We start from the raw sequence: 15,099 nt of genomic DNA, 5'->3' as shown, positions 1-15,099 counted from the left end.
GCAAGTGACTTGCAGTTAATGGGTGGCAGAATTTGAACCTAAATCATCATCTGATTCCTTATGATATCGAAGCATAACTTTTTTTTCATGATATAGGAATAGAACTGTATACATAAATCAACTGACCCCATCACATATGCTGTCTTTCAACATTGATAAGTTAAGAGAAAATAGAATCTTCACCCTAATAAACATATCAGAAATAATAATGAAGAAAATAGAGAAGCAATGTAATCCTCTGTCAGAGTTCCATACAGATATGGAAGGGCAAATCCTTAAAAACGTGTAATTTTAAGGGTAAAACTGTGGAACAAAAATATAGATTCATAATGTTGATTGAAAAAAGTCTGTTAGACATAAATTCTTAGGTACTGTAATGGGCACTGCTAGATTGCCTTCCAAAAAAACCCATTGTCAGTTTCCTCTCCTACCAATTAGTCTGAGTGTGCTTACAATCTTACAAATATTTTACAATGTAGTTTTTTTACAATGTGGTTATGCTTTCCCCCCAAATATGGTATATTGTTTCAACTTGTGTTTCTCTGATTACTGAGTTTCAGTGTCATGCTTTGAGGCCATTTGTGTTTCTTGTATGACTAGTTGTGTATTCGTATTGCCCATTTTTCTACTAGGGTCTCTATCTTTTTCTTAGTGATTGGGTATTTTTCCTTATCTATTACACATAGTACAGTTATTTTCTCTTGGTTTATCACTACCTTTTTTATGGTTTACTTTGCCACAGACACTTTAGTTTTACATGGTCAATTGTGTGAGTCTTTCCCTAGGATGTTTGAATTAAGGTTTAAAAAACATATCAACCAGGATCTTGTAAGGAGAAAGAAATCATATAGTAACTGGAATAGGGAAGTTTATTATTAACCATCCCGGGGATCAGTTAACAAGGGGTTGGCTTGTAAGATGTAAAGAGACCCCTAAAAAATATAGGAATGTGTGCTGTTCTTATATACTTAGTTGTATCTGACTCTTTGCGACCCCAGGCACTGTAGCCCACCAGGCTCCTCTGTCCATGGGATTTCCCAGGCAAGAATAGTGGAGTGGGTTGCCTTTTCCTTCTCCAAGGGATCTTCCCAACCCAGGGATTGAACCCACGTCCCTGTGTCTCGTGCATTGAAGGGGAACTCTTTACTGGTGAGCCATCGGGGAATAGCAGCTATAAACTTCTAGGATGGAAATAAAACATACGCTTCTGCCTCCCTCTCTCACCTCACTACTCCCAACCTCAGTGCTGAGAATCCACATCTTGTCAGAGCCTTGGTCACTGGGTGACAGAGAAATCACCATGGCACCCTGCCTACAAAATTTACTAGAAATCTACTCTCCAAACTCAAAGGAAATCCACCTGTCAGGGTACATGGAAAGGTATGTTGCCCATGGGAGGTGGTGATGAAACCACCCTGGAAGTAGCCTGGGGAAAGCTGCCGGCCCCATGCACTGTAGGAGCCTGGTACTGGAAGATCTTGCCAGGAGGAGCCACAGAAACCAAGAAGGGCACCTTCTCTTTTAATAGCTTTCTCTCTACTGACAATATTTAATATGGTACCAGCTGGCAAAGGAGAACTATTTAAAGGGCCAGCTCCATTTTCTGCAGAGCAACAAGGAAAGGCAGATTAGGAGCCAAGTAGCAATAAATTAATAACTGGCACAGCACTTTGTTATACCTGGATTGTGCTTTTGTGCATAATTTGAGATAACCATAAACAACATTTTTTTATAAAGGTAAAATTGGAAACAAAGACCTATAAATAAGGAAATTATTGAATAAACTATGGTACTTCCATGCCACAGATTACTATGCAGCAATTATGAGGTGAGTATCTAGATGTATGCACTAATGTAAGGCCTTTAAATCATATTGTTAAATGAAAATTAGCAAAACTTTAAACTATTAAATGAAATAAGAATATAATTAATATAATACTCATTATAATATATGCACATACACAGATTGTGTATTCAGAAGCAGAAGTCCTAAGATTATTTTGTAAGATTCTATAATTAGCTCTTATGTATAAACCAACACTAAAACATCTCACATAATATCTTAATTGTGTTAGAACCATCTTTGTGAAATTTTTTGTTGCCTTTGAACTAACTCATTTATAGATAATACAGAGGTAAAGGCTGTTGCAGGTCAAATTGAGTCAAATTTCAAATTAGCAAAATTCTTAGAACTTCTGAATTCATATAATGAAAATCCATATGCGTGTGTGTGTGTTTTAGACAGATGTTGAAAAAGTTACAGCAGTTGCCTGGGACATCTTTCAGCCCCTTCTCTTTGGACTGATTGGAGCAGAGGTATCAATTACAGCTCTCGGACCAGAAACTGTAGGTAAGAATTTCAAAGTACTACTTTTGCTAAAATAAACTCTTTCTATTTATATTCAGTTGAAATATCTTTAGTAGGTATGTGTTCACTGATTCCTATTATCGGAGTAGTTGGTTAGAAAATAATGTTTGTCAATCTAAGACAGTAAATTTTATACCTTTAATATTGTTCCTTGTAAAGAAAAATGACACTGCTGACTACCATCAATAAAATGCAGGTCTGTTTTCCCAAGGGTAAAAATGGCCATGTAGCGTTGCGCTGATCGAGAGCCAGAATCTTAAAGATAACTAGCGAGTCCTATAATATGTAATAATATGTACCCATAGAATAGAAACGTTTGTTCATTCATTCTTTTATTCATTCATTCTTTTATTCATTCACACATTTGCTGTGGTGGTTTAGTCACTCAGTCGTGTCCAACTCTTGTGACCCCATGGACTATAGCCTGCCAGGATCCTCTGTCTGTGGTGTTTTCCATGCAAGAATACTAGAGTGGGCTGCCATTTCCTTCTCCAGGGTATCTTCCCTACCCAGGAATCGAACCTGAGTTTCCTGCATTGCAGACAGATTCTTTACCAACTGAACTACGAGAGAAGCCCACACATTTGCTAGCCATCATGTTAAAACTCTCTTAATTCATAGCACTTCATTTAAAAATTAATTTACACACATATACTCATTATTTCCTCCTTTCTTTGCATCACATTGTCTTTCCATCCATACAGGGGCTCCTGTTCCCTGCCACCTCTTTCTGAATCTCATGCATAGATTCTTCGCTTTTTTTCATGCATCTTCAAGTAGCCTTGTCATAGTTTCCTCTTCTTCAGAAGTTAAATGGACTTTAATCTCTCTTATCTTGAAATAACATCATCCCGTTCTGATTCATGCTATAGCATGGATGAATCTAGAGGACATTACACTAAATAAAATAAGCCAATCATAAAAGGACAAATACTGTATGATTTGAGTCAAATTCATAGAAATGTAGAATAGAATGATGCCAGGGATCTTGGATATGGGGAGATGGGAATTTGTTGTCTAATGGGTACAGAGTTTCAGTTTTACAAGATGAAAACATTCTGGATATTTGTTGCACAAAAACATGAATGTTTAACTTGATGCTTACTGAACTGTAAGTTTTTAAATGATTAAGATGGTGATTTTTGTTAAGTATATTTTATCACAATCAAAATTTAAATAAGTACACACACATATATTTATAAAGGATATGTGTACATATATATATATATGTGTGTGTGTATACATCCTTTGTCCCTTCATTGCTCTCCTCACCTACCATTCTCTCTCTTCCTCTTTTCAGACTTTTCCAAAAGGGTACCTATATTTCACTTTTCCATTTCAGTTCTCTTTCTCTTCCTCAGTGCATTTAAGTTTAGCTTCTGCCCTAACACACAGCCAACACTGCTCTTACCAAGGTTATGTTATTAAATCCACTGAATACTTATGAATCTTTATTTTACTTGATCTCATATCAGCATTTGATGCTATTAACCTCTTTAAAACACTTTCACATTGAAGTTTCAAACTTTGTATTTTCTAGTGCCCTTTGAGTCTTTGTAGTATATATGGCTTAAATGCGCTCCTGTGCGTCTCACTCTTTATCACTTTCCCGAGCTCATCTGCACTCAGTGACTTTGATTATAAACTATATAATTCCAAAATCTTTATCTCTAAATTTGTATATCCAGTGGTCGATTGGACATCACCACTTGTAAGCCCCACAAAACTTTAAACTCAATATGTCTCAATCTTCCTCATCATCTTCTCCCCAAACCTTCAATGTTCCCTCCTGGGAATGGTATTATTGCTTTTGTACCTTGTACTTCAGCAACAAATACCTTTGAAAATATACAAACCTGAGAGAATATCCTCCAACAAAAAGCTACAAAACTTTTGTTTAAAAAAAAAAAAAACTTTATTGCAGATTTACATTAGAGCTTCCTGCAGTGTCTTTCCCTTTTACAAGCCTTTTCAACTTGAAAAAATTGTTCTCAATTTTCTGTTCCTTTTTGAACTTCATTGTTTTCAACTGTAAAATGAGACTAATTACCCCACAAGTTGAAAGGATTTAGTAAAGTAGTGCGCTTAAAGCTGACTATGGAAGCTGGCACAGACTAAATACTCAACCAATGTTACTTTTTAAAATATTACCCTGTTAGTTAGCAGTCACTTTAGCTGTGGCTTTCTCAGGTCCAGTAGCCTGCAGTCACCAAGTCACAATCCCTTATTTTGCACATCAGGATGAACTTAACTTTACCAGCAAAGAATTCTAAATGCTGATTGAATGAAGTAGCTGTATATGACAATCAGGGCTAATAGGCAGTCAGTATACACACCAGTTTGATGAACCAGATGTAGACTGCTGATGTCTGTTCTGATTGGTCAGTGCCCAGCCAGCTCTGTTCTGATTGGCTCATTGTATCCATAATGGCTCATAAATATTTTGAATATCACCTCTTCATACTCTGTAAAGAATTCTCAACCACTTTGTTAAAAATATTAATGTTTTCTTCTCCTATGCCCTCTTACCAGTATGTTTAAACTGTATTTGCCTTATAGTATATTAATTAGTTGTTTATGTTTTTGTCTTTGATGTTCATAGAAGCAGAGTCTGTGTTATTTACAGTTCTGTGTACTGGTACCTAGTCCAAATCCTGCCATGCATAGTTAGTATTGTATAAATTCTTTTTAAATAAACACATGAAAGAAAGTGTTGTTCTTGCTATAAAGCATAAAATAACCTTCAAATCTCCTTTGTAAAAATTTAAATGTGTTTAATTTCTGTTTCTATTTTAGGGGAATACTCTGCTTTCTCTTCAGGTCAAATAAATCTTTCACATTTTACTAGAAAATCAAGGGGAAATACCTTCTTTTAAACAAGCGGTCTGATTGATTCTTTTTTTTTTTTCAAGGTTTTATAAATTATTTTTTAATATTAACCTCTTCTCATCTTTCTCCCTCTTTGCTCTTTTTATCAAAAGTGATACATCCTACTGAGAAAAATGATTGATCCTTAATGTTGATGTTTTAATAAATTATGCCTCGCTATTTTGTCTTTTTAATTTTTTGAATGTTTTTAGGCTTCTGTTGAAAGAATTTTGAATCAGTAACCATGAGATTCAGGTGTTTTTTTTTTCCCTCAGTATTTCATTATGTCTGAAAACTGAGTATTTCTTACAGGTCTTTGTATTGCCACCCTGGACATTGCAGTATTAATACGAATTTCGGTCACATATCTGATGGTGTGTTTTGCTGGTTTTAACATTAAGGAAAAGCTATTTATTTCTTTTGCATGGCTTCCAAAGGCCACAGTCCAGGTAATGATGGATTTTAATTCCTATTTCTATATGATATCTTGAAATTTTTAATAAGAGAGCTTGTTCAAATTTGGTGAAAATAAGTATATGAAGTTTGATTTATGATAAAGACTTTATACTAATTTACTCTTTAAAAGTTTTATTCTTGGTATATTGATTCATTAAGTATGACAGCTCATTTAAATTTCTTTAGATCACCAGAGTGCAACTAAAAATCCAATAAATCCCTATACTACTAGAAAGTAGTAGTACATAGCAGGAAGGAAGAGTTTGAAATTTTATCAGTCAGAGCTCTCTAAATAACCCAGAGATAGTTATTAACTCTCTTCATTTCAATAAATAGCATTGCCCATCTTAGTATTGAAATGTATGTGACTATATGATTGGTAATCAGTTATGTTTGACTACAGTCTTTATATATAATGGAGAAAGATTTATTGAGAAATAACTCAGAAAATGCTTTATTTCCTTGAGTATTAGTTGATATTTAAAATTTTCAAACCAGCTGAACCTCCTGACAAACAATCATATGACCCAAAATCCGTGCACTCCAATGAACAAGGCACTAACCAACAGGTGCTTAAAAGGATTCGCCAGGTATTTGGTAGCATACCTGTAATTGCTAATTAAATTAGAACTGTACAGATCATCATTTATTGCAAATGTAACATATCCTTGATGGTATTGTATATTCTCCAACTAATTACAAGAAATGAGACTTACCTGTTTCATCCTTGATTATTTTGTGATTATTTAAGTGTATAAATTTCTTGTTTCATGAAACAAAAATCAGATGTTAATTTAGGAAGCCTTGAGAGATGTATATGCTGCTCTGGAACACTATGCCAGATTTTGTGTGGCTGCGGGGTTAGGGCGTTATTCCAGAGAAGTTTTTCTTTCCATCATACATTCATAGTAGTCCAAGACATAAACTTAGTGGCTAAGGATGCTCTGAGGTTAATACAGTACAGTACATAGAGTAGTTTCTCCCTCACAGCATCTCCCGCCTCCACACTGCCTCTGGTAACTTTAGCAGGTAAAATGTCAAAAATAACCACTCTAGTTTCTTTGGTAGGGAAGATTTGTTTCTAAAGTTAAATTTTGAAGGATGGCATTTTCCCGCTATGAAAACAAGTTTTAAAATAAGGAGAAATTATCTAGGATGTCTTGAATAATGCATGTTCTCAAAGCAATTATTGTATAGAATTTCACTTTTTCTTCTTTTGCCACTGCACAAGAAACAAGACTTTCTTATATATTTTTTCCATATTAGTGTTCTTTAAACTATTTTTGTCCATGACCCATAAGTATATTTTAAATGACATCTTAGTGTACATACAAACCCCCTAAACATACACACACGTACACATTTACACATATAACAGAGAACTGAAAAGGAAATGTATATTGTAATGTGTGCAGTTCTTGCTGAGCATTCATGAAATGTTGAATTAGTTCTGGTACAAGGTGATATACCATAGCAAAGAGCCCTCAAACACAGGGACTAAATGAGATAGACTTTTTATTTCTTTCTAACCAGTGGTCAAGACTGACCATTCCAGAGCTGGCAAGGTAACCGCTGTTCTTGGCATGTGCCTTTTATCCACGAGTCCAGCTTTCACCATTTCCAACCAATGGCAAGGGGGAAATAATAAGGCCCATTTCTTTTCAGGGAACAATTAAAAGAAGCATTTATCACTTTCTCTCACCTCTCAGTGGCCAAAACTTAGATATATAGCTACAACTATTTGCAAAGAAGACTGAAAAACAAAGTCTCTATTTGAACAGCAATGTGACCAGCTAAAACTGAGCCACTTCTATTATAGAAGGCTAAAGGGGCACTCAGATATTGTTGGCAATTAGTAGTCTCTGCCACTGTGTCTCATCCACACTGATATTTTCTCTTCTGTTACGTTGTCCTGGAGATCAACACTGTTGTGTCCTGTGAAATAAGGGGATAACCGGGTTGATTAATGTATTTTCCCTTGTGCACTGATAAGATTGCATTTTGTCTCTAAAAGATTTTTCATAATACCTTCCAGTAGATAAATTTTAAATAAAACATTTCACCAACTCCTAAGGCAAAAAATTCATCAAATTCCTAATAAGATTAACTTCAAGTTTCAAAGGTGCCTACCACTTTCAAGTTTCTTGATATTTAACAATTAGTTTAGGCTCTGAAGCAATATTCTTATGTTTTTTCATTTAAAACTTCCAATAAATATCACTGCATTTTTTCATCTTATCCTTTCTTAATTCCAAACTCCTAAAAATGAAAGAATGAGATGACCAGTAACTTTCATCTTTATTCAGGAGGAATTTAGTGTAATCTTGTTATGGTTAATTAATATTCTAAGTCTGTATTTGCCTGGTGTTTTGAAATATATCTGCCTGATATTTTTGTAAGTTTGCCTTATGCAAATAGGTACAGATGAATCATCCTTTCCCTTGGCAAGGGCAGGGAGAGCTTTCAGATCATTAAAATCAACTGCAGTACATTTTGAAAGAGGACTAAGAGAACTTTCATAGTTGAGCAAAAGAATAAGAGATTTATTTTTGCAAATGATAACATAATTCACCTTTTTTGTATGTGCTTATCTTATAATGCTTCCAACTTTACCTTTAAACTTTCATAGGCTGCAATAGGATCTGTGGCTTTGGACACAGCAAGATCACATGGAGAGAAACAGTTAGAAGGATATGGAATGGATGTGTTGACAGTGGCATTTTTGTCCATCCTCATCACAGCCCCAGTTGGAAGCCTACTTATTGGTTTGCTCGGCCCCAGACTTCTCCAGAAAGCCGAACAAAATAAAGATGAAGAAGATCAAGGAGAGACGTCTATACAAGTTTAGAGGTGAAAAGAGAGAATGCTGAATACAGCCCTCAGAAGGCTGCTGTCGGTGTCTGCTTTTGTCAACTAGCAGAGGCTAGTTTTATCCGGATGGATATTGACATATTTAGTGTTTAAGTGTAAATTAATAGAACCAGAGTGTGGCTCCTTTTTTTTTAACAGCATTTTTAGCTATTACAGGGACGGTGGTAATGTTCTACATCTCCAACCTGCTCCCTTCCTTAATTTTTTTCTTCAAATACCTATTCATCATTATCTCTTAGTTTGTATAGGGACATGTATACTTTGGGCTTTGCTGGTGGCTCAGCGGTAAAGAATCTGCCTACAATACAGGAGATGTAGGAATCACAGATTCAATCCCTGGGTCAGGAAGATCCCCTGGAGGAGGGCATGGCAACCTAATCCAGTATTCTTCCCTGGGAAATCCCATGGACAGAGGAGCCTGGTAAATTATGGTCCAGGGGTCCCATGGACTGAAGTGACTGAGCACACATAGATTCTCTAGTATACTACCACAATTTAATTTCAGTGTCCTGTTCTGCTAGCCAACAGCTTGCTCTGACTTAGTGTTACCATCACAATTTCATAATTCATGGTCACCTAACCTCTCATGCCTTGAATTGTTTGGGGCCCTTTTTTCTTTTTGTTTTTAAATACCATGACACAATCCCTCATCCATTTCTACCTTCCCTCTTAATCTGCCTCTTCTCCATTTCTACCTCTCTTACCTGTCTTTCTGTGAAGTAGTATAACTGATTGTTCCCACCAAAATTTTTAAAAGTACACAAAGTATTTTAATTGGTTCTTTCTCTGACACCTGTCCGGGTGTCAAAGACTAAATCCTCTCCCCCAGTTAGCTTCACAGAGCCCCCCCATTTCAGTAGCTCATCTGTTTACTTCTACCTAAGCAGTGCCCTGACCCAGTCCTTTGTTTTTTGTGGCCCACATTTTCAGGCTCTTCCTGTTCTCTAGGTAAGAGATAGCTAATTTTTAAATCTATGTCAGCCTCATGAATGCCATATTAATCAGGGTAAGGTAAGCTGCTATAATGAAGAAATGAAAAATTAAATACTTAAATAGAGAAATGCATTTTCCTCAAAACCAGTTGACAGGGTTCCTCTGCTCATGAGGTTTATTCAGAGACCCAGGTCCTTCCATCCTGATACTTTGCTGTGCGCTAGCTTAGGACAAAAGTCCCCTTTCTAGTCTTCAGGAAGAAGAAAAAAAAAGGAAGCCCAAGACAAGCAATTTTTATTTTTAGGGAAGTGATGTGGCAGCAGACACATCTCTCCTCTTACATTCTGTTGGTGATGATCACACCCACCCAGCTGAAAAGTACTATCTCTCACTAAGCATTCACATTCCCAGGAGATGGAAAGACCAGATTTGAGAGCCAGAAGTACTATCATGTTGGGTGTTACCATCACCTAGTAGCATATTCTTGCAGGTTAACAAGGACTATCTAAAGATGTAACTTTAACCAAAAGAATGACTTCCATGGCAGGAATTTCAGGAATTGTGACATGCCAGTAGAGAAGATAAGAAAGTCTTATCTGCAAAAGTCTCATTTTATCCCACTTAATCAACTGACCATTTCTGCTTTTGTGTATCACTTGTTAAGTTCCTCTACTCTAGATCAGCTCCTGCCGAGTTGTTAGAATAATGTTTAGATAATGTCCTTAGATTACCTAAGGATTTAATAGAGACAAACATATGAACAATCTGTAAAAAGGGCTATAAGTGCTCTGACAGAAGTGAGTATAGGGTACATTCACCCTTCATTTAGTTATTAGACTAACATGTCATGAAATAAGCTTGTCATCAGACTACTCTTCCAGCCCTTTCCACCATGACTTCCAAGCTGTTCAAAACCAGCTTAATTTTTATTAATCTAACATAATAGGAAGCCAGAGAGTTTTCATTTTTATGTTATCCTGACTCTGGTTCCTCTATGGGATTGTATTCCCTTAGTGTTTATGTTCTCAACATGGACCAGACTAGTTTATACCCAAGTTCAGAGAGGTGAACTTCCTTGGCCACGTGCGCCTTGGTTGTAGCACGATAAACTTAATGCCCATCTGGTCCTCTAGTTTCACAGGCTCTGAAACTAGAATCACCCAATAAATACTTACTAAAGCCTTTGGTGACCCAGGCACATCATAAAAACTAATGTTGTTACCTACCATCTTTAAGGATCTGACAGTCTGATTGAGGATAGAGACCATTAAACAAGAGATTGCAAAACAGTGTGATAAGTGCCATGATGCAGAAAGTACAGGGGGGCCAGGGAGCTCACAGCAGGAGTAACCCATAAATCAGGGGGGAGGTGCACTTTAGGCACAACCTCCAGAGAAAGTAGGACCTCAGCTAGGATATGGGGATGATCAGGACTTAGCAGAAGGCATGGGAGACCCAAGGGTGCTGCAGTGAGTGCAGGTTCCCATGTTCACCAGTAACTCTTCTCCATGTAACATAACAGGCTTTGAATACTTACTAATACAAAATACAGTTAGTATAAGTAAATAAGAATGTTATCGTAAATATTCAAGGCCCCAAGAAAGAATTAGAAATGGAAATTCAAAGTGTAGAAATAGTTGAGAATCCCCAAAAGTGACTGTCAATAGCCTATGCCATTTTCAGAGCATGTGGTGACTTTTTGCCTACCTGTCCTCGGTAAGCAGCCACCAACCAAATCTCTGTGGCTCTCTGTCCAGTGGGCGTCTGTGGTGGCTCAGTGAAGAATCTGCCTGCAGTGCAGGAGACCCAGGTTCCATCCCTGGGTCAGGAACATTCCCTGGAATAGGAAATGGCAACCCACTCCAGTACTCTTGCCTGGAGAATCCCATTGGATAGAGGGGCCTGGCAGGCTACAGTCCATGCGGTCACAAAGAGTTGGACAGGACTGAATGACTAACACTTTCACGTTCTCTGTCCGGTGTTGGTCTCTGCAGGACTCACTGTGAAGTCTCAGGTTTGTTTTGTCACCACAAAGTAAGCCACAGCTCTTTTCTTGGTTGGTAAACTCAGAGTTAACTTGATACAGAATGTTGACTCAAGCCAATCAAACTTACCCCACCCCGCCACAGACAGAAACCATTGCTCTAACCTCTGGGTGAGTGAAAGGTGTATCATATACATACTTCTAGCAGAGTACTCATAGTCCTTTTTTCAGTTTGTTTATGGGTTTGTTGCCTATTAAATTAACCCCTGAGGAGTGGGAGCCTTATCTTGGTCATCTGTGAATCCTCAGCAATTTTTACAGGGCATGGAGCAGGGTGGGCATTTAGTAAAATGGTTATGCACTGAATCAGTGAGGAGATTCTCTTTCAGTATCAGAAAACTACCTGCCACATAACAGTTTAGATTTTAGTCCACTTAGCGCATCTGAGCTGCTCAGGCTACTACAGCAAAATACCATAGACTGAGTGGCTTAAACAACCAATATTTATCTTCTCACAGTTCTGAGGCTGGACGTCACTGCTGAGAGTTGCCAGCAGTGATCAGGCTCTGATGAGAGCTCTCTTTCTGGCGGGCTAATAGCCTCCTCCTCGTCGGGTTCTCACCGGATGCTGGGAGGAAGGGGGTCATGAGGGGATGGGAATGGAGGAGAATATGCAAGGCCCCTGTTGTCTCCTCTAGTAAGTCACTAATCCCACCATGAAGGCCCTAGCCTCATGACCTCATCTAGTATAAATTGCCTCTCAGATTCCCCATGTCCAAACACCATCACACTGAGGGGGTTATGGCTTCAGCTTATGAATTTAGTTGGGGGACAGAATTCAGTACACATCAAGGGCTTCATACTTCCAAGGACAGCACCAAGCAAACATTGTAAACTCGTGCCCTTCAACACCCTTTTTTTTCCTAAGGTGGGTGCCATCAGTCTCTCCTCTGAGAAGTGCTTGTTACTCTTTAGGCAGCCTGATTAGGTTTCTGCTTTTTAAGTTATTTTCACCTTTCCTTGTTTTCCTTTCTGGTATTAACTCCATGTAACATGGACTGGACTTGAGTGTTCTTAATGTCCTCAATCATTTGTTTGCAAATGCTCTTGCCCATTACATTCTTTAAAAATAGTATTGATTACTTTTGTCTGATTAAAAAATAATACATTTTCATTGCAGAAAATCTAGAACCCAGAAAAGCACAAGAAAGAAAAATGAAACTACTGTTAATGCTAACACCCATTTTATTTTGATTATTTTAAATTTTACTTTTGCAGTCTGGGGGATGTCTTATTTTCAGAATGATACCTCATCCACTGAATTAGTTGGGCGAAAGGCAATATAAATATATTTGACTTCTGTGAAGATATATAAATTGAAGATTTTTTGTTGTATATAATGAATGCTAAGCCTTCCAAAAATTACTTATTCACCCTGTAATATTCAAATATTAATTTTTCAATGAATAAAACAGACAAATCCCTGCCTTTAGGGAGTTTATGTTATAAAATCCATTCATTCATTCATTCACTCAAAATATACTGGTAACTTGCCTACTGTGTGTCAGTTTTGGGAATACAGTGATGAAGAATATATTCAAGATGGAACTTGAATTCTAGTGGGAGACTGACTCTAATACTTGCCTTGAGAAAGCTTTCAAGCTTTCAGGGAAGCAAGATGTGTACAAATAGCTGTAATCCAAATGAATGATTCAAAACTGTTCTCAGTGAGGAAAACTTCTTAAAGGTGATATGTGAACTGGATCTAGAAGAGTGGACATGATTTGGATTGATGAGTTGATATTAGGGAGTAAGGCAAAGAAAGGAACAGCTAGGTAGAGGGCTGGTATATTATCGAAGTGCAAAAACAGTAAAGTCTGGGATTCAGTAAATGACTGACACTTAAGGTTGATAAAGAGAAGTAGTGAGCAGAAGACTGGAAAAGAAAGTCGGTGCTTAAATCATACCAAATTGGTCATTGGCCAAATTTCTGTTTTTATTGAAGTGCTTTCAGAAGTACAGAGCTATTTATGTAGACGATATTTTTGAAAGTACTTTCACATCAAACTTAGGGAATACTGCTATCATGATTAAGGTTCTCTGTGTTCCTCAAAAGTTTTTTTTTTTGTTTTGCTTTTAATGGCATTGTTGTAAATATTACCAATTCAATTATTTTTAACTTATCCTTGATTTTTTTTTCTTACCAGAAAGGCTTCAAATGTTTCTTTAGGTGTTTTTAAGTGATTATTATTAAATTTTTATTATATTGTCTTTAAGTAAATTTTTGAAACCTGTCAGAACATTATATTTCTATATGAGTAATTTATGTAGTTTTGTGTAACAGATGGGAACTGCTTCCTGCCATTTGGGGAGCAAGTGATATCACATGTTTTAGTTGACTAAAATTAAATATGGCCTGAATCCTCTAAACCTGGTGAGAATTCCAAAACTATTTGTTGATATGCCTCCCATTTTCCTTCAGTAAACCCTAAAGCACTTCAGCAGTCCATGACACCTGAGGCTTAGCGCAGTGTCTCGGAGGCAAGCAGGCCCCTCTCAAAGGTCCTTCTTCCCAGCTTTACCTTTTGTTCTTCATCCCAGTAACTTTGGGAATCTTCTTGCTTTTTCTTTCCTACCATGAGAACAAAGCATTTCCTTAACCCTATAATCACAAAAGACCTTGTCGACCCTTATAAAACAAGGAAGAAAATGACTTTCAGTCCGATTTTCTGACTTTCAGAAAACAGAAAATGAGCTACCTATACCATGCTGAAGATAGGAAGGAGTTACAATAAAAGAATTTCTTAGTCATCCAAAAAAGAGTTGTGATTTGAATAAAATCTTAAATGATAAATAAGGGGTAAAGGAACACCCCCCATAGACTGAATGACTTAAGAAAAAACATGGAGGCAAAAAGGAATTTGTGTGTGTGTGTGTGTGTGTGTGTGTGTGTGTGTGTGTGTGTGTGTGAGGAGAAAAAGTCGTTTGGAGTATCAAGGAGGGGAAAAAATAGGAAAGGTGAGTTTGTCTTTCTAAGAAGTTTGGACTTTCTGTAATTTGTCTTTGTCTATGTTGTGGGAAGCTTGGGGACTCCAGAGAGGGAACTTTAAGACCACCTTTGGCACTGAGAACCCAAACTTTCTGGGCCCATCTTCAAGAGCAGTTCTGCTTCTATTTGTTTCATATGATGGTTTCCACATAAGATTTCATGGGGGGGGGGGTGCCGGGGCGGTGAGACAAGCAAAGGTTTTACACTGATAATAGGATATTGAATGTTTACTTTGTATTAAGCTCTGTTCCAGACACTTGCCACGCATCAATTTATTCTCACACCACCACCATATCCTTTACAGAGAAGAAAAACCCAAAGCTCAGAGAGATTATATATTTGCCTGTGGTCCCAAAGCTACAGAGTGGCAGTGCTGAGCTTTGAGCGCAGTCCTAACCCCAGAAACTGCTCCTTTTCAGGCTGTACTAAAATTGACGTAAAGGGAAACACCGTCTAAAGTTTTGACAAGTTACTTCCGGCACATGCATCCCCTGGCGGTCCTTTTTGGCTAAGCGGCCCTCTGAGGTCAACTGCATCTCCGGACTTCTACAACACAATAAGTCAATACTC

The 15,099-nt window shown here is 37.4% G+C and overlaps 1 protein-coding gene across 7 annotated transcripts in view; it reads left to right on the top strand.

Annotated features, from left to right (window-relative positions):
* Positions 1–13,910, top strand: part of SLC9B2 (solute carrier family 9 member B2) — a 61,165-nt gene extending 47,255 nt beyond the window's left edge. For 6 of the 7 annotated variants that reach the window (XM_070452226.1, XM_070452227.1, XM_070452225.1 and 3 more), the window contains 3 exons: positions 2,242–2,350; positions 5,549–5,685; positions 8,322–13,910. In XM_070452226.1, coding sequence (XP_070308327.1) covers positions 2,242–2,350; positions 5,549–5,685; positions 8,322–8,540 — 465 coding nt within the window. In that variant the 3' untranslated portion in view covers positions 8,541–13,910. Of the gene's footprint in view, positions 1–2,241; positions 2,351–5,164; positions 5,417–5,548; positions 5,686–8,321 lie in introns of those variants that run through there. The other variant, XM_070452230.1, reaches the window with a different exon arrangement.
* Positions 13,911–15,099: the final 1,189 nt, after the last annotated feature.

This window comes from Odocoileus virginianus, chromosome 21 (genome assembly GCF_023699985.2).
Source record: "Odocoileus virginianus isolate 20LAN1187 ecotype Illinois chromosome 21, Ovbor_1.2, whole genome shotgun sequence".
Classification (NCBI taxonomy): domain Eukaryota; kingdom Metazoa; phylum Chordata; class Mammalia; order Artiodactyla; family Cervidae; genus Odocoileus; species Odocoileus virginianus.
This window is presented reverse-complemented; position numbering and strand designations above follow the sequence as displayed.